Source organism: Cariama cristata, unplaced genomic scaffold (genome assembly GCF_000690535.1).
Source record: "Cariama cristata isolate BGI_N322 unplaced genomic scaffold, ASM69053v1 scaffold21238, whole genome shotgun sequence".
In the NCBI taxonomy this organism is placed as follows: domain Eukaryota; kingdom Metazoa; phylum Chordata; class Aves; order Cariamiformes; family Cariamidae; genus Cariama; species Cariama cristata.
Window position 1 is genome coordinate 734 of NW_009633393.1, and position 20,460 is coordinate 21,193.

At 35.8% G+C, this 20,460-nt stretch overlaps 1 protein-coding gene across 2 annotated transcripts in view; it reads left to right on the forward strand.

Moving 5' to 3' along the window:
• Window positions 1-1,709: 1,709 nt before the first annotated feature.
• PAPD4 (PAP associated domain containing 4) overlaps window positions 1,710-20,460 on the forward strand; it is a 43,203-nt gene continuing 24,452 nt past the window's right edge. The window contains exons 1-8 of one of the 2 annotated variants that reach the window (XM_009706742.1): window positions 1,710-1,861; window positions 2,494-2,619; window positions 4,821-5,070; window positions 6,053-6,167; window positions 6,288-6,379; window positions 7,192-7,258; window positions 13,627-13,696; window positions 17,477-17,553. In XM_009706742.1, coding sequence (XP_009705044.1) covers window positions 1,710-1,861; window positions 2,494-2,619; window positions 4,821-5,070; window positions 6,053-6,167; window positions 6,288-6,379; window positions 7,192-7,258; window positions 13,627-13,696; window positions 17,477-17,553 — 949 coding nt within the window. The remainder of the gene's footprint in view (window positions 1,862-2,493; window positions 2,620-4,820; window positions 5,071-6,052; window positions 6,168-6,287; window positions 6,380-7,191; window positions 7,259-13,626; window positions 13,697-17,476; window positions 17,554-20,460) is intronic. The other variant, XM_009706743.1, reaches the window with a different exon arrangement.

Consider the following 20,460-nt stretch of genomic DNA (forward strand, 5'->3'; position numbering starts at 1 on the left):
CTTGACAGCTTTTTCTTGGAGCTAGTACAGCAGTCACCATGTGGATAGTACTGGATTTTCACTAGTGTGGGTTGTCATCATAAGTAGTAAGGAACGAAGTCAAACCTGAGCAAATAAACTCCTTGGTATTTAATTGCCTATATTCCATGCTAATGTTGCCTGCAGTGACGGTTGGAGCTGTCTGAGGAGGTTAAAACATGACAACAGTCCATAGTGGTAGGTGAATGAAGATTTCAGGGCTGTGGTAACAGTGAGGCCTTACTACAGTGAAGTTAGGAATAACTGATTTTATTTCAGTGTATGAGAGAATGCCTATTGTAACTGTTAATACAATTTTTTATATATGTGTATATATATACTTAGTTTGATAATTGAGAGAAGGTAAGAGTCATCCTTTAATTTTATTCCAAACTTAGACTACTGTATGGTAATAGGATTTCCATGCCAGGGCATGGACATATCAGCACTTTTCCCAATTGTGTTACTGTAGCACTGGGTTGATAAATAGGTTTTTGTGTGATAATTAGGAAATACTGCCTTTACTCTTATGACTCCTAAACATTCCAGTTAAAAGTTATTTGAAAAAAACTTCTTCCTCTTGTATTTGAATCCCTGTATTGCACTAAATGGATAAATATTCATGTGCAGAGTATTGATCTCATCATGTACAACTGTGTTTGTTAGTGACACATCTTCTTTGTTTGTGGAGTTCTTATTTAAGACTGAAGTAAAAAACAAAGGAAGAAACTTGAAAATAATGTCAGGTTTTCACTGCATCGAAGAGATACGTACAGTACTGATAACTGGTTTTAAAAATCTTCTGATACAGTTTTTCCAATGTAAAGTCTGAATTTTTATTGTTTCCAACATATAAGTTGAGCTTAAGGTAAAATGCTGATGATTTGCAAAATGGATGCGATACACAGTTTAACCTGTTGTAGAGATTAAGAAAAAGAAAAATATTTTCTTTTTCATCCACCTTTCTACTAATATGTAATGCATATAATGATACAGGATCAAACAGCAGTCAGTTGTGCCAGAATCAATTTTAAATTTAAAGGATGGTAAACATAATTTTTTCTATCACAGAATCCATTCAGTAAGTACAAGCATAAAACAACACTATATATATGATAGTCTTAAAGCATGAGTAGCTTACTTTCTAATTGCTGTCATCATTTGACTGCTTTATTGCACATCATGTCATGAAAACAAAATTAATTTTACTTATGGTTCATGATCAGCTGCATCATCATGTTCTTATAATGTAGTCAAGCGTTTCTTCCTGTCTATTTTGAACCTTATTGTGGAATATTTGAAATAAGAAACATATTCCATTGTAATATGTTGCTTTTCTTTGAGATGAAAACTCTCATGTCTTGTGTCATGTAATTTTTCTAAAATTAAACTTAAAATAGAGGGAAGCAAATAACAAATCACTTTTAAACATAAACAGAGTTAGTAGTAACTGAAACATGTATAATGTATAGTATTTTTATGTAGTGTCTTGTCCTGAAAGGAGGTAAAACTAGCCCACAATCTCAAGTCTTTTAAGCAATTTCTGCAAATATATGCGAGATTGTTTGAATTTTTAAACCAAGAGTTTAAAAGATAACTATTATTTCTTGTTGCCTAATTTTGATTTATCTTTTTTTTTTTTTTTTAATGTAGGTAGGAAGGATACATGTTCACTTTAAGTAGAAAGGAACATGTTCCCAAATTCATCCAACTTGGGTCATCCTCAGTTCCTTCAAAAACAACAACAGAGGGATTTCTTCAATAAGTTTTCTCTAAATATACCACCTCCTGTTCTTACTCACCAGCAGATTGCTGATACTCAGTTTAATTTTCAGAATGCAGTGTAAGTACAGTAAGATTTGATAGTGGGGTTTGGATTGAAAAAGAGAGTTAATGGTCTTTTGAAAAAAGTATGTCTGTTATGGAGGATGTTTTTTACTATTTTTAATGTTAAACTGCATTAAACTTTAAAAAATAGGAATGTCTCGTGTAAAACAGAGCTGTATAATTTCTGTTGGTGACTGGCAAGTTTTAATGCTCTCCTGCGTTGTGCATAATGCCTTAGATGCCATTGCACTGATTAGAGTTAATAACCCACAGTTCAGTTTTAAAGATCTTCAGTTGTGTTTGTTTACTGGTGAAAACAGGGAGGAGATGAGAATGAGAAGAAATATTTATTCTTGGGGCTAGATTTGAAGACACCATAGTGTTCTTTAGGCTCTTAAATTAACAGTGCCTTAAGTTAATTTGTTTACTAATGTCTTCTTACATGTGTGCTGTGAAGAATGACCATCTTCTGTCTTTTAATGAAAAATATATACTGAAATATCTCTTCACTTTAAATAGAAGAGGGAGATGTATTTCTTTGAAGAAAAAAAATGGCAGGACTTGCTGAGTTTAATATTCGCTTAAGAAAAAATACCAACTCATACAAACCATCTTAGTAATCATATAAATAACAGTTATGGACTGTAGTCTTTCCAGGACTCTCTTGATTCGGAACGTTGCAAGTATTCCAGCTGTTCCACCACAACCAATGACTTACGGAAATGGCAGTCCAGTATATATGTCTAATACCCTCAGGTCATTCCGAGGAAGAAAGTAAGTTCTTTGTGTGTGTGTCCTTAATTCTGGTTGTCAGGTACCCATGGTGAAGCTTGTCCAACATAAATTTCTTGTGCAACTTCCATTTTGTTAGAAATTGTAATACTGAATAAACATTTTTTGATGAAACAGGCCATGTTATGCCTCTTCTAAAGTGTTCATGTACGTGGTTTTGAGAATTTTAGTACTCATAAGTGATTTATTATGTGTAGTTTTTCTCTTCCAACAATTGTAGCCTTACAGAACCGTGATTTATGTGTTATACTTTAATACTATAATAAATCATAGTCTGTGTGTGTGCTTGACTATAAGAGGATTTGTGTCAATAAATTGAGTGTTCTCTTCCTGTTAATTTGTTAAGTGAAGAGTAAGACTGCACCCTCAAAGTTTTATGGGAATTACGATGTTTTTGTGATGACACACTAGATGTTTCTCCTGATTTTCTTGATTATATGATGCTTTATTTTTCAAATATGAAGCGCTAAATTCAAGCACATGTAAGTTCATTTTTTAAGAGGAATTTTATGTTCTACTCTTCAAAAAACTAAACTTGCTTCAATTTACGTAACTTCCTTTGTTACTCCATTTACCACAGAAAGAGGAATTTCAGAGGAATGTATGGTTTTATTTTTCTTTTAACATTCTAGAAAAAAAATCACTTCTTGTCAGTTCAGAAATGGTAGTTGATACGTGTTTATAATAATTCTGTGAATCAGCTAATAAGGAGCAAACTTTATGCAATGTGTCTTCTGTATGCTATTTCTCTTCCAGATTTAACAAATGTGACTGTAAGTACAATTAAATATATGGTATTATGTTATAGTTGAGTGTATAACTATCACGTGAACTAAAGAAGTTCCTGGTTTCATGCTGCATGCATGTTTTCCTCTTGACGAGTCTGGCTTATGGAAAGCTGTGCTGTGTTAAGAGATTTGCAGTCAACTAGTTAATCCTTAGCTCTTCAACCAACTCTTCTTAGGGTATTTTTGCTGAACATGAGTTCATGCAAGTTCTCAGTCAAAATAGGCTGAAACAGCATTATGTTTTGATTTAATGTTACATTATGAGTTCCTTTAAGATTGCAGGTAGGTAACGTTATCAGAACTTCTCTCAGACTTGAAAAGTGAAATGATGACTTGAGGTCTCTTCAGTTAAATTTTTATTATTAGTAATACTATCTGTCCGGGTCCCCAAACTGCTTTGATGCCAGCTTTTTCTGACTACAAGAAATGACTGTAGTTTTGTTAATAGTTAATTCATTGATACATGTGTACATTTGATTTCATGCTTTTTGATTAATCCCCATACTGGTTAACTTTATGCAATACTTGATGTATAAACAAAACATGAATGTCCTTTCTTATTCTTTACTGTGGATATACCACAGTATTCAACCACTTCTCAGCTTTCAGTACAACTTTTTCTTAATGAAGAGTTCAAATGCCAAGGGACTGTCTGTAAGATCACTATATCTATTCAAATGTGTTTGAATTCCTGTGATAAATGACCTAATGACAGATTCAGACAAGTGTTTGAAAATGAGACGTTAGGTTTATGACTTGTGTAGCTTAATGCAATCATTAGTCCAGTTTGTCAAATGAATAGCGTTTATTTTTTGCCCAGATTTCACAGTTTGTTATCTGTACAATCTAAGACACAGACAGATGCTATATTTTGAAAGGCTATTGTGATAAGTTTCTTTTTCTCCCCTCCCCACCACTGTATTTATTTTATTCATCATTGGGTATTCAGAACTCACAAAACTGTTCACAGCACACACATTGTTTTAAAAGAAAAGTACCCTTACATGGTCTGTATGTATCTTTAAAAAAAAATTTAAAAAGTATCTTATCTCCAAACTAGTAGGACCAGCTTTCCGAGCCATCCTACTTAATGGAATTTGCTATTTCGTTTTTAGTTGGCTAATACAGACACTCTTGTAAAGCAGTTGCATCAATTCATTTCAAGGGTAGTTGCACTTTTGTAGTTGTGTGTTTTCTTTTCCCATACCAGGTTTATTTCACCTAATACCTGGATGGGCGTGCCCTTTGTTCTGTAGAATAATTGTTTTTAGTGAAAGAGTCACTTAATTAAGCATTGGCATTTTTACTTTGTAGCCACTGTCGTTTAGTCATAGGTTTTATCTTGCAAACTAGAGGAATTACTGTCTTTCTCTCTCTCTTTTTTTTTAATTTTAGGAGACTAAGTGAACAAAGTGTTCCAAATGATGCCAAACGGCAACGGTTTCATTCACATCGTTCTGAAACAACTGTAGTTAACCCAGCAGTGCCTTTACTAGAAGAACATAGATGCTCCTTCCCAGGATCAGTTGAATCTCTACTGTTCTATGCACATTACATACCAGATTCAACTGGATGTGTTCCTCCATTGCAAGATACTTTGTTTCCAGACCGTGTAGAAAACAGGCTCCCGTTGGCTGAAGACAAGGTATTGTCTTTCTATGCCTGTGCTTTACATCTGCCTTGTGAGTAGGCAGGGTCCAGTGGTGCTGTGGGAGACCACAAAAATTTCTGCAGTGGAAATGGAGTGTCATGGAGTCTCTGTTGCTGAGCTGTTGTTAGAAGGAGTATCAATAAACGTAGCTGTCACTATGGTCCTATATAGTTGCCTTGTGTGTGGTTTTGGAGCATTCTTGGGGGGTAGGGGTGTTGCTTGCTTGTGTTGTTTAGTTTCCATACTAATGTCAGGAAACCTACATGTCTGCTCCAGGAAGCAGAAATTGGAGGGATAGTCCATTTGTCACATGATTGGGGATGGGGAGAATCTTGATGGGAAAAAAAAACCCAACCTAGTAATGTGAGAGAAGCCCATATGAATAAATACGGTGTTTGGTCTGTAAAGATGTCCTCTGCCTCTCTTTGGAAGGAGGTAAAAGTTACTGTCCTAGCTGTTCTGGAATATAGAAGAGGATGCCATCTTTACATGGACAGTGGAGTTGGAACTGTGTTTTCTGTTCTTTTTTAAATAAAAAAAGTTAATCAGTCTTCATACTTTATCTGCACCAACATGACAAAAGACTTTTTTTGTAGTATAAATATGCCTTTTGATTATAGCATATAACAGTGTTGTGAAAGAGAAACAGTTAATACCTCCTTCCCACAAAGATCTACTACTTCTTTAATAGTTTGAAAGGCTGCAGATACTGATGAGGCAAAAATTATTTTCAGTGGATAGACCTTTTATAGCAGATTGAACAAATTTAAAGTTAAAAATTTTGGCAAAATTTCTTCTGGGGAGTTGTTCAATATGTTTTCAGGTGCAGTAAAACTCTAGACAATGGAATAGGTCGTGCAAAGTGACATTGGAATTTTCTTTTTAGTGCAGTCTTCTTTGTTTCATGTAATTGTGTCTCTGGCAGGAGAGAATGTTCACTTCTCTGTATCTTTACTTTTTGAATGTTTGTGTCAAGTTAAGTCAGCAGATTTTGGAGTTGTTTCAAGCATGTCAGCAACAGACCTGTGATTTGAGCAGGAAAGAGCTCTGCAGAACAGAACTCCAGAGAGAAATTCAGCAAATTTTTCCACGTATGTTTTGAATTTGATTTCTTAATATCAGTTTGAATGTTCTTCAGCTTCACAGTTCTTCCTTCCTCTTAAACTATGATAAGTCAAATCAGTTTTTATTCTGTGATTCTTCTGTTGCAGAGAGTAGACTGTTTTTGGTTGGGTCCTCACTGAATGGGTTTGGCACTCGTAGCAGCGATGGTGACTTGTGCCTAGTGGTTAAAGAAGAACCAGTAAGTAATTTAAAACATATATAGTTAAAACAAAGTCTGTTTTTTAAAATACATGTGCTTTTATAAGGCTGGATTCTAAAATGAGAAGCAAGTCGTCAAATCCTTTTGATTTAATAACATATTTTTGCACTCATAATATCTATAAACTGTAGGCCTAATAATGTTGCAATTATGAATTTAATCCTACAAACCCTCTAACCCAAGAAAACATTAAAAAAATAAGCATTACCTTCACTCCCTAAGTGGAAGAGGCACAGCAAACCAGAAGTAAATGGCCTAGAATCATGAAGAAAACTGTTAGAGAGCTCTAACTCATTTTAGATGCAGGAGCAACCTTTAGTAAGTACAAATTTTTATTTCATTATAGATTCATAGCCACTAGTTTTAGTGAGCAGGCATAAGAAAGAATCTGATATGCAAAATCTGAAGCATTTTTGATGAGAGAAAATGTTTATATGTACAATTTAGGTTGAGACAAAAGATGTAACAAAAAAATTTAAATAGAGCATAACTTTGAAAGAATTGAAGCATCATTGAAAAGGAAGGAAAGGACATTGTTGTCTAAGTGATGCTAGGTTTTCATCAAGTTCTATGACTTGTGAATGTCTTATCATTATTTTGCATATTGAATGTAGATTGTTCTGTCTGGCTTTTGCTGTACTAAATGTGTATGTAGGCTGTGGAATGTGTTGGTATACATGTTCCTGTCTTATTCTGAGAATTGATTTTATTTGAATAGGAAAGCATGCTTACTTGGAAAACCTAAATGAGAGATACCAACATTTTTCTTTAATTTTAATATCATATTTCAGGTAAATCAGAAGACTGAAGCAAGGGAAATACTCAGCTTAGTCCAAAAACTCTTCAGTACTAAACTTTGTAAGTTCCCAGCTACAGTGAGGTGGTAAGATTTTTGGTAGTTCTGGAAGAAGTATTGATGCACAGTTGTAACTAATTTATGTAATTGCATCTTGTCTAGCTTCTAATCACAATATTGTTTGGAGAAAAGCTACAAATATTTAGTAATGGTACTGATGGATAGTAATAAGAAAACCATAACAGTTGCCCTGCAAACTAGTGGACTTCAAGAACAAGTAGCGTCTAAAATGACTTTTGAATTGTGGATCACAATTGCAGGGGCAGGCCTGAGAAGTAGATTTCTGTTTGGGAAACCTCTCTTAGTGAACTCTTACAGCTCTTTTAGATTTCAGTGCCTTCCTTGGGACAATAGTTGTAAGCATTTGTAAAATAAGATGTCACTCATGGTAAACCATGTAGAATTGGTTGGGGGGGACCTTGATACCACTGAAATAATTAACTTAGGTGCCTAGTGAAGAAAATACTAAATGTTGACAGTGCCAGGATGTATAGGAGGAACAGGTCAATTCATAGTTCTTATAGGTTGTTGTTTAGACTCCCTTCAGATGAAGAATTCACATGGGTAGTTCTTGACTTAAACGTGAAAGCCTCCTACTTCAAAGAGGCTTTTGTACCATCTTTTGAAGGATAAAAGGCCTTGTTTTATTGATGTCAATGACTCTGTCCCCCTATTTCTCAGGCTTGTGATATATTCTTCGATGCTGCTCGTTATGTTGCTGTTCTAAACAATCCTGCAATAGTAAAAGGAACAAACCATAAATTTAAATGCAGATTTCAACAGTTCATGTGCAGAGATACTTGATAGATCTGTTGCAGAATAGGCATCTGATATTTAATGGCTCATTGCTATTGTATATTGATGTTTGCATAAGGAGCCCAGAACTTAGTCTGGGTTTGCCTAGGGTGCAAGTTCTGGTGCTTTCTGAGAAGCACAGTGATAGAATAGTTGTGTTTTCAGGGATCGAGAGGGGAGCATCTAAATAAACTATCACCCTCATCTTTTCTTAAGAGGTTGTGTTCTGAGACAGAGGTTTAGACAAAATCAGGTTTGTTTGCCGGGGAATACTAGTATCTGAAAGACATGATGGTCATGTGGGAGTGATCCCTGAAGGTTTTTGTTTGTACCATTGCTCATTTTTGATACTTTCTTAATTCTCTTATCTTGCAAGTGCCTTTGGTCAGCTTAATTTAATCAAAATGTTCTTTGGAAGGTGAGACAGGACAAAAAACTACTGATAATATGGCTCCTGTCAGACTCTCTAAATTGTGGTATATAGACCTTTTAGATTATCTCTTCATAGTCTTGACATCGCTATGGGCATGAATTCCTATACCTAGCCATCTGTCCTTGTGTCTGTGTATGGATGTTCTGTGGGTAGAGCTGATAGGTGGAAGTTGTTTGTTCACCTGATTCATAACGAAATGGCTTTATCATATGTGTCTTTCCGTTTGGATTTAGTTCATTTACAAACTGTAGCTCAACTATGCGAAGGTTCAGTACTTCTGAAACAAAGGAGTTGCCCAGTTATTTTGATTAAAGCTTATTTACGCAAATGTAATTGCTGTCATCCATAATTTCAGAACAGCTTGTGGGTTGGTTTTGGTTGGGGTTGGGGAGGGAGTTCCCCTAGGCTAGACTTCAGAAGCTAATAGATTCATATGCTTTTTCTTCACCTCTGGGGAAAAGATCTTAGCAGTATGCGCTTCAGTGGCGTCCTTTTGGCACTCCTGCAGATTAGTGGAGTTAGGTTTATGTGCTTAGAACGGGCTGTTCGTTGTCAGCTCCAGATTGGGTGCTAAGTTCTTTTTTAATAGAACTGCAGGGTTTTTTTAAGTGATTTCCTACCTTCTACTGTCTTCAGAAGACAGCTGCTGCTTAATCATTGAGGATGGGATCTACAAGTATATACATTTGAAGAAAAAGCCTAGAGAAAATGTAATTCTTCTGAGACATTCCTTCAACTTAAACCAGAATCCTAGGTTTCCAGCTTTTTTTACAGGGTTAGCAGTGCATGTATGCTGCTGTGTACAAGCAAGTGTTAAGACTTGTCTGTACTAAGCTTCTTTAAGAATTGCAATTTCATACCAACAGTATTCTGTATTTTATTGCATGTGCAATGAAACTTCTCCTGGTGATTATTTTTAAGTTTTGTGCTGTCCAGTTAATAGGTATGATGCTAGCCTGTAATCTTAAAGTAATCCCTCTTTGACAGTACTAGTTAAGTATTTCCTTCTTTCTTGATTCTGTGGAAGAAAGACCAGCATATTCTCCACAAGTGTGTGAGCTGTCATTAAACTTATTCCTTGCCTCACACGAGAGAACAGAAATAAACATAGTTTAGGCCAAACAAGAAAGCTGAAGAAGTATGTGCCAAGATGTAAGAGAAACAAGGCAGTGGAGGAAAGACAAGATGTTATTTAAAACTAAGTTCTTGGACTGGTAAAAAAATAAAGGACAAAAAGAAATAAGGAAGAGATTTGTGGCATAGGTGATGTTCTAGAGCTTTTTTTAACCTTTTGCCAGATCATTTCAGTTCAGAAACTTGGGAGGAGCTGTGCCTCTCCCAACGTCTTCCTCTTTGTTCTTGCACTCTGTGATGTTCCTGTACTTTCCAAAATAAGGGCTCTAAGAAAAGTGATTCTCTGCTTATTTGACCTTAATTACATGACTGATAAATTAGGAAGCATTCCAAGTGCAGATTGGATCACTCTTCCACAATTTGTCCTTCTTTTAGGTAAATCATCTTCAGAATTTTTAAGTGCCATCTCTTTTATCCTTCATATACGGTTAATTGTGGTGGTTGGATTAGTGTTTTGATCTAGGAGGTTTGGGAAGTGGGTTCAGAATTTTGATCTAGGAGGTTTGGGAAGTGAGTTCAGAATTTTGATCTAGGAGGTTTGGGAAGTGGGTTCAGAATTTATCAAAGCTCCAGCTTATTTCAGTTTCAGGCTTGCAAAAAGGTAACAAATGTAAGCAAGGAATTTGAGCCCATCAGGTTTAAAGTCTTAGAACAGAGGCTTTTCTGTGTTACCTGTCTGCATCTAGAATACTGACTGAAATGAAGATGTATTGGTTTTTTGAGTAGTGTAGTCTCAGGGTACAGTAGGAAAAAGCTTCTGATACTTGTTCAGTGGTTTTGTGGGATGTGTTAGTCTTAAGGTATGTATTATGTTTCTCCTAGAGTAGAGCGATGTAAGGATAGCAGTAATGTATCTTCTGTATCAAAGGCTAGCAGAGTACCTGAAGCTTTTTGACTTACTTGTTCAGATACCTGCACATACCTATTTTTTACAATACTACTAACATTCCCAGAACTGCACGCTCAAACCAATGTCTTTTAGAAATGTGAAACATTAATTTAGGGTGATAATCATTACAACATATTGAAGAGAGTATAATCCAAACCACTGAGAGTGAACGTCAAACTGATTATTTTCTTCAGATTCATCTAGGCAGGATTCATTTGAAAAACAATTTAGCAGTACTGGGTTGACTGTTATTTATTCAGACGGTAAACAATAAAGATCTCATTTTCCCTTAGTTATACAAAGAGGTGCAGTAGGGTTGAGACTAGGTTATCAGAGTGGAATCTGCTTAATGGTTGTCTAGTGGGGAACATGAACCAGCTAGGACAAGTGAGGGAACTTGAACTCAAATGATGTTGAAGGACTATGCAGGTGGGTGAGTGAATTCCAAACATCAACAATTAACTCATCCTGTGCTGGCATGTACCCTCCTAGATTCTTCATGACTGGATTCAGACTTCTGTGTCGCCCAGTTTCTCCTATAGTATAACTCTGTCAGTGAGAGCAGGCTACATGTGCAGGATGCCGAACATCTTTTTGGCATATACCATGTCTGGGATTAATATTTTATACAATTGCTTAATCTTTTATTCTGTAAAAGAAATGAGAGGCTTAAGCTGTTTAATTGGAAATTCTGCATAAGTTATTTATGAAACAGTGCTTAGTTGTCTTTGAAGTGGTTATATTCATTTTCACTACAGCTGAAGCAGCATTTGTGACTTTTTCATAGACATACCCAAAACTATGGAGCAGCTATGTGGAATTCTTTATATGTATTTTGGTGTAGTCCCTCTGGTCGTAGCTTCAAGGTCCAATAGTTTACTAAGGCACTTACTCAATTTGTATGTATTTCATGATTCCACATCCTGTGTTTGTGACTGTCACACATACAAGGGAAGAAACAATCTAATGTAGAATAGACATTCTGCCAACAGTGTCATTGGTGTGAGGCAAGAAAGAGGGTACCAGCAGGAAGTTACTGCCTTCTAATACCCTCTTTGCTTTGTTTCACCATGGGAAACAGATTGGGATTATGTTTTGTGATTTTTATTTTTTTTTTTTTTTTTTTTTTTTTTCCCCTTTTCCTTTGCCCAATAATTTTGCACAAACTGTTGGCTGCTGCCAATATGTGTGAATGCTTTTTTTTTTTTTTTTTTCTCCCCTTCTCCTTGGCCAACTAATTTGGCACAAGCATCCATCAAGTGTTGGGAGACATTTGCAGACAAGGGTGTATTTAGAAGTGGATTGCCACTAGAATGAGTTCAGTTAACTTCTGAAGGGCACTTGAGAAAGGTCATAATGAGGAAGGTTGAATTGCTACAGCATGCAGATAGATACACGCTGTTGTATACCATGTGCTATAGCATTGGGCATCTTCATCTTACTTAAATTTGGTAGTGAAAGGAAAGGGGGCAGAGCGCTTTACACACTTAATAGCTTTGCTTTAAGCATGTTCTGGGATGTTGGAGGAGGGATGCTTCGATGTGTCTGCATGTGCACCTAGGAAGAGGGTTTGCTTCTGTAAGTTGTACTAGATTGTACATTCAGTGAACGTGGGTTGGAGTTCTGTAAGATTCTTCCTTTAACGTCAGTAAGTTAAGATTATCTCTTTTTTTTGAGTGCCAGTCTGTGTGGTGTTTAGGATCATACAATGCATTCAAATCCAGGTAAAGGATTGCCTCAGGTCAAATATGTCTAAACATACGTATCCAGAAAACACTTTCAGAAAGTCTCACCAAAAAAAAAATGTAAAATTTGTTTTAATTGAATATTGCACGGTAGGATTTTACCAAACCTGAAGTTGTCATCCAAATGCAATGGAGATGACACCATTTAATCAAGGCTGGTATCCAAACTGATAGAAATACTTCCCCCACCCCCCCCCACCCCCCAAAAAAAAAGTGAAGATCAGCTTTTATTTAAGGTTATTTTTAGTCTGCATTACTTCTAGTTTTGTCATACTCATTTATGCTAGTTTGAAGTTAATTTATAGAAGCAAGGGGAAAATGTATGGTATTAGATATGGGCAAATTCAAGTGGTCTTAGATTTTCGGACAGGAGAAATTACTAAAATCGTGCCTTTTGCTCAGTTTCATATAAAATAACCTACGGGCTCTACTTCTATTTGTCTTTTCCATTGCTTTCTTGGGTGCATTGCTCATTTGGGATAAATATAGCCTGAGATATCGTCAAGAGTAGGGAAATCACAGATAATATGACTGACCCAACAATTTTGGTGAGTTGAGTGCAAAGGTTCATTTGGTGGCACTGTCTGCGTCTGGCAGAGCTTAGTGTGCTTGGGTTTGGGTGGTCTGCCATTGAGCCTGTGCCTCTATACAGTGTGGAAAATCGTCTGAGGTGCAGTCCTATGATTGTATATTTATTGCATGTCCTATCACTGTTAAAACAAAAGGCAGATAAAGTTTGTCCCATCTTTGATCCTGTTTTCAGTAACAATTGATAGGAAATTTATTTCTTGGTACTTTGTCAGTCAAATAAACAGTTTGTAAAGGAAGTTTTAAGCACAATCAGTGTATAGTGAAGACAGTTATGTTAATTTTTTTTGCTGAGCCAAATACATAATTTCAACTGTAAGCAAACTAGACATGATTTAAAAAGTATGAGGCTGATCATATGCCCGTTGCTACAATGTAGTGCTGGGCTTCAGTGGCTGGCCATCCTGGCTGGATATATTCTTGCTCCCTTCTTTTTGAACCTTAATTATAACTATTCAGGATTTCTATTACAACTACTGCTCAATGAAAACATTGTAAAACTGCATTCAACTACATTGAATATACTTCCCAGAGAAAAATCTTCCACTAATGTTTTTCTCTAATGTTTAGTATGGTTGTTTTTTTTCCTCACACACTTTCCTAGATTGTAGTTTTGCTGCAGTTGCTGAAGGTTACTTAGTTTAGCACAACCCTTCTGAGAATATTTTTGCTAAATTTGATAAGCTACTGTTTGCTTTAAATCTGTCAATTTGACTCCACTTTAGGATCTTTTTTTGTGATCAGCATCTTACATGAAACTTAATTGCATATTTTTCTCCATTTCAGCAAGCTACATTGAACGACCTCAGCTGATTCGAGCAAAAGTGCCAATAGTGAAGTTCAGGGATAAAGTCAGGCAAGTATTCTGTTCAACATAATTTTTTAGACTGACACAGGAAAGTACTCTCTCTATATATACTGTCCATGTGAGTAATCTCACTGAAGTCATGCTTTGTTTATTTGTGTTGTAGTATAGTTGTATTGGAAATTTGTACAGCTAGTGTGCAGTGGCAGTCAGCTTATGTCCTTGATGGCCTGAAACACCACTTGTGGTTGAGATACTGTTTAGTTTCTGTGATGTGAATTAGTAGCAGTACATCACATGTTTGTATGGGTTATTTGTACATAATGGACTCCCATTGACAAAGGGTTCGTGACAGAAAAACAACGGTGGGAAGAAAACTGTTGTGAAAGATAATTTTGCTTTCTGTGCAAACATAACTATTGAGCTACTTAAGGACTAATTCACAGTGTTTATGCTATACAAGCACCACCAAAACAAACTTCAATTTCTTGCGATTATGTTGTTTTCTTGATTAAAAAATTTTGGTTCATTTTAGAAGAGTATATCCAGCTGTCTTCCAGAGAGGCATTCTGTGTTTAACAAAGTAGTATTGCATGTTCTATTAAGTGTTAGGTACTAATTTTATGGCCTTTTTTTTTTTAGAAGGGGGGAGGTGGTTGGCAAGAAGTGGATGTTTTGCATGTTACTGTATTCATTGTATCTCCATTATGAAGACATGAAAATGAATAATCAAGAGAGATGTACTAGGACTGAGAACGTGTTTCTTATTTTGTGTGATAAAAGTATCTGACAGAGGAAAAAGTTGGCAAAGCACCTCAAATTGGTTGGGAGCCTAAGTAATGTTCAAATCTTCCTATATTTATGGGCTTAGATTTTCTAAGACTTATGTGTATCACCTTCATATAATAACGTAGATTGGCTATTCTTTGTAAATAGGACTTCGAACGACTCTCTTCTATCTGTCTTATCCTGCTTATATGCTTGTAAAATTTTGCAACTCTGTTGCTGTCTTTCAAAAACAAATAAGCCCACTTCTCCGTCCTCCCTTTGTAAAAGCATCTCACAATATGCTTTTATCACAATATGCCTTTATCAGAGCAGAAACCCTGCTGTGATGAAACTGAATCTGTCATATTTACAATCTCAACTAATAAATATCATCCACTTAAGCTTTTCTTGCATCTGAGACTATAGAACACTTGTTAGGGTTTTTGCTTTATACTTTTTTTTGGTTTACACCTAATCCTATATTTGCTTCTGTATACTTGCCTACCTTTTAAAAATTTGAATAATTCTTATCTAGTAACTTTCTCCTGTAACAGTACAGAAGGTTGTTTCCCCCATGCTTTCTGAAAGTATTAAACTTGTCAAGCTAAAATTTGGCGTATCTGGCTTAGCTACATATAACAACGCTATGTTTTTGATAGATACATGAAATTGTAAATTCCTGGTGCTAATATTGAATAAGTTGTGGGGTTATAGCAAGAATATTTTCCAATTTAAAATCAGAAAATAAACTTTAAAAAGAAACCTTAAATACGGAAGTGATTATGTCAGAAGATTAAAATCTTTTTGTAGGCATTTACAGTTCATACTAGAGTCACTTGCAAAAAACAGTAACAGTCATGATATTCATATACCTTACAAACAGGGTTTAAAGAATTCTTTATTTCCTACTAAATCAAAGTATAATCTTCCTAGGCTAGAAGCTGCCCATTACATTTTTCAGAGAAAAAAACAGTACTGTTCACCATCTGGTTTCCCGTGTTGTTTTTCTGGAAGAGGGGAGTGGTGGGGAATGATGTTACTTTGGGTTGGGTTTTTTTTGTTTTTTTTTTTTTCTCTTTTTCCACTTATCTTTCTCTCACATAACCTGTCACCTCCACCTATGTTTTGTCTTTTTATTTAGGCATATGTCTCTTTCCAATGTCTTATCAGCCTCTGCCTTTTGTAGGCTCATACATATATATATATATATATATACATGCACATTCATTCATTTTTTCACAGAGATCTTGAAAAATGGATTGGATATTCTGTACCAAGGGCACTAAGCTTGTATTAGCCAAAGCCAGAAACTAAACATGGCCAGTTTCCTGTGAAAGCCAGATTTCTTAATGCCCAGCTGCTGGGAGAAGATGGTGGAATTCAATGGGTGGTATCTCTGCATCTGGATTCTAATGTGTTGCCAATGGTCCATACACACCTGAAAATTGCCATTTCCCACTTACTTTGATTTGGTGAATAAGAAAGCATTCAGTTTGTATTTGTTCTCCTTTTTCATCTTAAAGAGTTTTTTAGTGCTGTAACAGTAAGAGAAGATCCATTGCAGTTGAAGGCTAACTATGGGGTTTTTTATTTTTAGTCTTTCCCAGGAAATAATTCCAATGCTGCCTTTGCTACCAGACAAGCCTTTGATTAATTAACAAAATTTCGGTACTACGGAGGATGCAAAAGCTTCCTCTGCTGCTGCATTTGATGTGCAGTTGACTCTTTTTCCTCTCCTTTAGTGCTTTCAGTAGAACTTGAGTCCCAACAGTACAAAACCTTTTTCACTTGCCATAACTGCAACATCTATTAAATGTGCATATTAAAGTACAAAATAACTACAATAGAACTTGCTTAATCAGTATCTGGTAAATAGTAATCTTCTCAGTTGGGGTTAATTGGAATTACACATGCAGCCTAGCACATAGTTCTTTATTATATTCACACATACAACTAATATTCTTACTAGTGTTTATGCTTATTTCTACAACAGTCAAGCTGTAGCTCAAGCTTGTTTATTTCATGTACTATTATGTACTATGCTCTTAAAACATCTAAAAAGTCATGCTTGATATTAATTCAGGTTCAAAATGATATAATATTTTTGATGCAAAGAATGTTTTAATGTAATTAATGATATCAAAATCCTTTTGTAGGCATCATATTAATGCGTTTTATCCAGTTTAATAAATTCCAGGTCCATGTTCCCCTTACAATAATCCGAGAAAATGCAAAGGAATATTCAGACAAACAAATGCTGTGTGAATGAGACTTGGATATATAAAATGGGAATAGCTGTACATTGCACATAGCTACTTCTTTATCAATAATAGGCTCTTCTTGCAAGTTACAGTGTTGCTATAGCTTATTGACTATGAATTTAATATTGTTTCTTGAGTACTGTGAGTAGTTAAGCTCTATATGCAATATGAAATTCAAACGTTGGGTCAGGGTGTGATATAAATAAAGCAGGTAGTGCTTGTTTGCCTTGTTCTTATTTGCTGTTAACAGCATGAAACAGTTACTAAAACTGTTTTATCACAAAACATGCAATGTTTACTAATAAACAGTTTTCATTTCAAAGTGCTTGCTGATTGTCTCTGACCATTTTTGTGGAAAAGAGATTCTTACCTTTTGACCTCTTCCAATTCTCCTTCTCAGTTCATTGGCATGATTTCCTAAACTAATACCTCTGAGAATCCTTCCTGGCATTGAAAGTTGTCCATGGTAGATCATGTAGTAGAAGTCTAGTTGGGAGAAAGATTTGTTAAAAATCAAAAAAATATTTGCTATGTTAAGTTGTCCTGAGGTCTAAATTTGGATCTACTTGTATTCTCTATGTAAAACAACAATTACATTTTTATAATAATGGAATTCAAGTCTGTAAGCAATTCAAGTACTATAAAGAAAACCAGAGCAGAAATCACAGCATCAAAACTCTTTTTGAAGAAAGTTTCTAGAGTATTATCTTAAAGTTGCATTTCTCTACCTCTGTCACTAAGTAGGTAATAAATATTCTGAAATTGAATACCATGATTCTCTTTCTTTTCTCCTCTCTAATAGCTGTGTGGAGTTTGACTTGAATGTAAACAATGTTGTAGGAATAAGAAATACATTCCTTCTGAGAACCTATGCATACCGTAAGTTTTTAATGTATTTTCTTATTTCTATAAACTTTGCTTTTTGAATTTGTATTTTGGTATTGATAGACTATTAAAATTCAGTTGAATATATTAGGTTGCTATATATATCTAATTACCTAATTAGCTGCATTAGATAGCTTTAAGATAAGTTCTTGTTGCTCACTCCGAAATATATAGAGAAAACTGGTGTATCAGCTAGGTATGTTTTTAATTACATATTATAATATTCAGAAGATAACAAAGATTCTTTGCATTAAGGTCCACATACCTACTACAAGGCCTGCTTCAATATTCTGCAGATAACAAGTTCATTATACTAATGATTAACTAGTGGTATAATTTTCAGTTTTGTTTATTTTCTTACAGCCACTTACAGGATGTGTGGCTGATAGCTAGCTGTGTCTGTATGCTGCTACAGAGTCTTCCCTTGAAAAATTCAAAATACTGCTTCAGTTTTTATACTAACCCCAAAACAAAACTGGTTTGTGTCTGCTCAGGAGTTTGCATCTTAGGGAGAGATGGTGAATCAGACTTCTGAAGGGGAGGCAATAAGAACACCACTCTTAGTGCTAAACTAAGATTTTCTTACTTAGCATTACGATATCATTTGGTGGATAAATATGTAAGGAGTGGACCTCAGGCTAATTCTTCTAGGCCATTTGTGGTTCTTCATTTACCACCTGCTTCAGTTCTTGCATACAGGAATTTCTTTCTGTTTAGGGTAGGAAGTTATCAGTAGAAATTACCTTTAATAGGTAATTTTTACTAATATTTCAGTCAGAGTAGTTTCACTGTTCTATGTTCACGTTATTAGGAGAGTCCACAGTTCATCCTGGATCAGTTGGTTAACTGTGACTTCATACATCCAGGAAGGTGTATGCTTGGAGAAACTCTAAAAAGGTTAAGGAGATAATCTTTTGTCATTCACAGCAACAGGTGAGGGGTCACTTAACCAAGTCTAAAGTTGATGTAGTTGTTCCTAGCTTCTGCCACAGATTTCTCTTATTCCTCTCAGCAAATCACTGTACGGTAGACAAGACTCCAGATGTGAAAAGAGCAGTGGAAGGGGTCCTCGTATCCTGCCTTTTCTTCCTTTCTACCTTGGTGCCCAAATTAACTTTGTCTCCTCATGAAGGATAAATACTGTTATTTTTTTGAGGTCAAGGAGTGAGTTAGTACCTAAGGGAGACTTGTGATTTGAAAAGATTATCTCCTCAATGTGCTTGACCTTCCTAAATAGGCAAACCATATCAAGCATTTCTGTCTTGTCATCTTTGGACCAGAAGACTCTCAAGTGTCATAAGGCAAACAGAAGTAAATGGAAGCTTTTACCAGACAGTCTTTTTGCATGCTTTTATAAGTCATATCAACCAGGGTACATAGCATTAAAAGTATTAGCCTGCTCACTTAAATTCGTGGATGAAGGGCTTCTCTGTGCATGGGAGACAAAAAGTTCAAATTGCCTTTCGTATGGAAGATGTATTGGTCTTGTCTTTCCATTAGAACAAATTAGATGCTCGGACAAACAAGGGACTAGTTATCTTAGTGAACATTATAAAAAAAAGAAAAAAAAAAAAACAAACTCAAAAATATTTCTGCGGATGCTCTTCTGTCTGTTTTTGAAATCAGCCTTTCCATGTTGGTGCATAGGTGCTGTAGAAAACATTAAAGTGGTATGGCAAAGTAAAGCAGAGTGTCCACAGAAAATGTAGGTAGGTTAAGCAGAACTAGAAACTGAAGTCTATGCTGTTGTGTTGTCGGTTGTTTGCCTAAGGAGGCATGTCTGCAACTAAATCAGCAATTCATGGTAGATATTTTTCAGTAAGTGGAAGCTGGACCTTTTAGCTTTGCACAAATGATATTACTTGAGCATTTTCTTGAAGGGGTAGCTTGTTGACTGATGAAAGAGTATCTATCAGGAAAAGTTTACTGGTCATGTTGCACACTAACTTTGTTATGTACTAATTACAGGCCCTAGCAGACAGAAAATCTTACCTCAGAATAAGGTCAACTGAAGAAAGATCTTTTCTACTGTGACACACACATACAAGAGAGCCCCATTTGGAATTTGAGCCTATTTGCATTTTTCTCTCATAGAAAAAGTCATATTTCAGTTAACGCATGTTCATATGGTGATTCATTTTAGGACAAGAGGAAGCGGTCTCAAGTTGTACCAGAGGAGGTTCAGGCTGGACATTAGGAAGAACTTCTTCACTGTTAGAGTTGTTAGGCATTGGAACGGGCTCCCCAGGGAGGTGGTGGACTCACCATCCCTGGAGGTGTTCAAAAAACGTTTAGATGTGGCGCTTGAAGACATGGTTTAGTGGGTTTAGCGGGCATGGTGGCATCGGGTATACGGTTGGACTTGATGATCTTTGAGGTCTCTTCCAACCATAATGATTCTATATCTGTACAGTAATTCTTGTGTGTCTCACAGTTAGTGTACTAGTAGTCATTTTTTTTTAGTTCAACCACTGGTGAATAATGTCAGGAATGAGGTGATTTGTGGTAATGAGTTTTGTTGTTTCTGAGAGATCTTCTAGCTCTAGGACATTCATTCTGAGAAGAGGAGTACCACTTACAGGGGCATGTGTGCTGAACCACTGTGAACAGGTGGTGAGAAAATCACATGCTTGATACTATTTTCAGAATAACAGAGAACACCCCAACTGATGATGTTGCAGGGTATCTGTTGTCCTAGATGAAGTGATTACCTATTGAGTATTCCTGTCCTAATGGGCAGAATACAAAACTTTGCACAATGACGTCAGGTTAGAAAAGTTATTCCAAAACATACAAGGTATTGTAAGGCCGTCACAAGGCACTTGACTGAGCTGATGATCTCCTTCCATGTAACTGCAAATAATAAATTAAGTACACTGCAAGGTCTCTATGGGGTGGTGG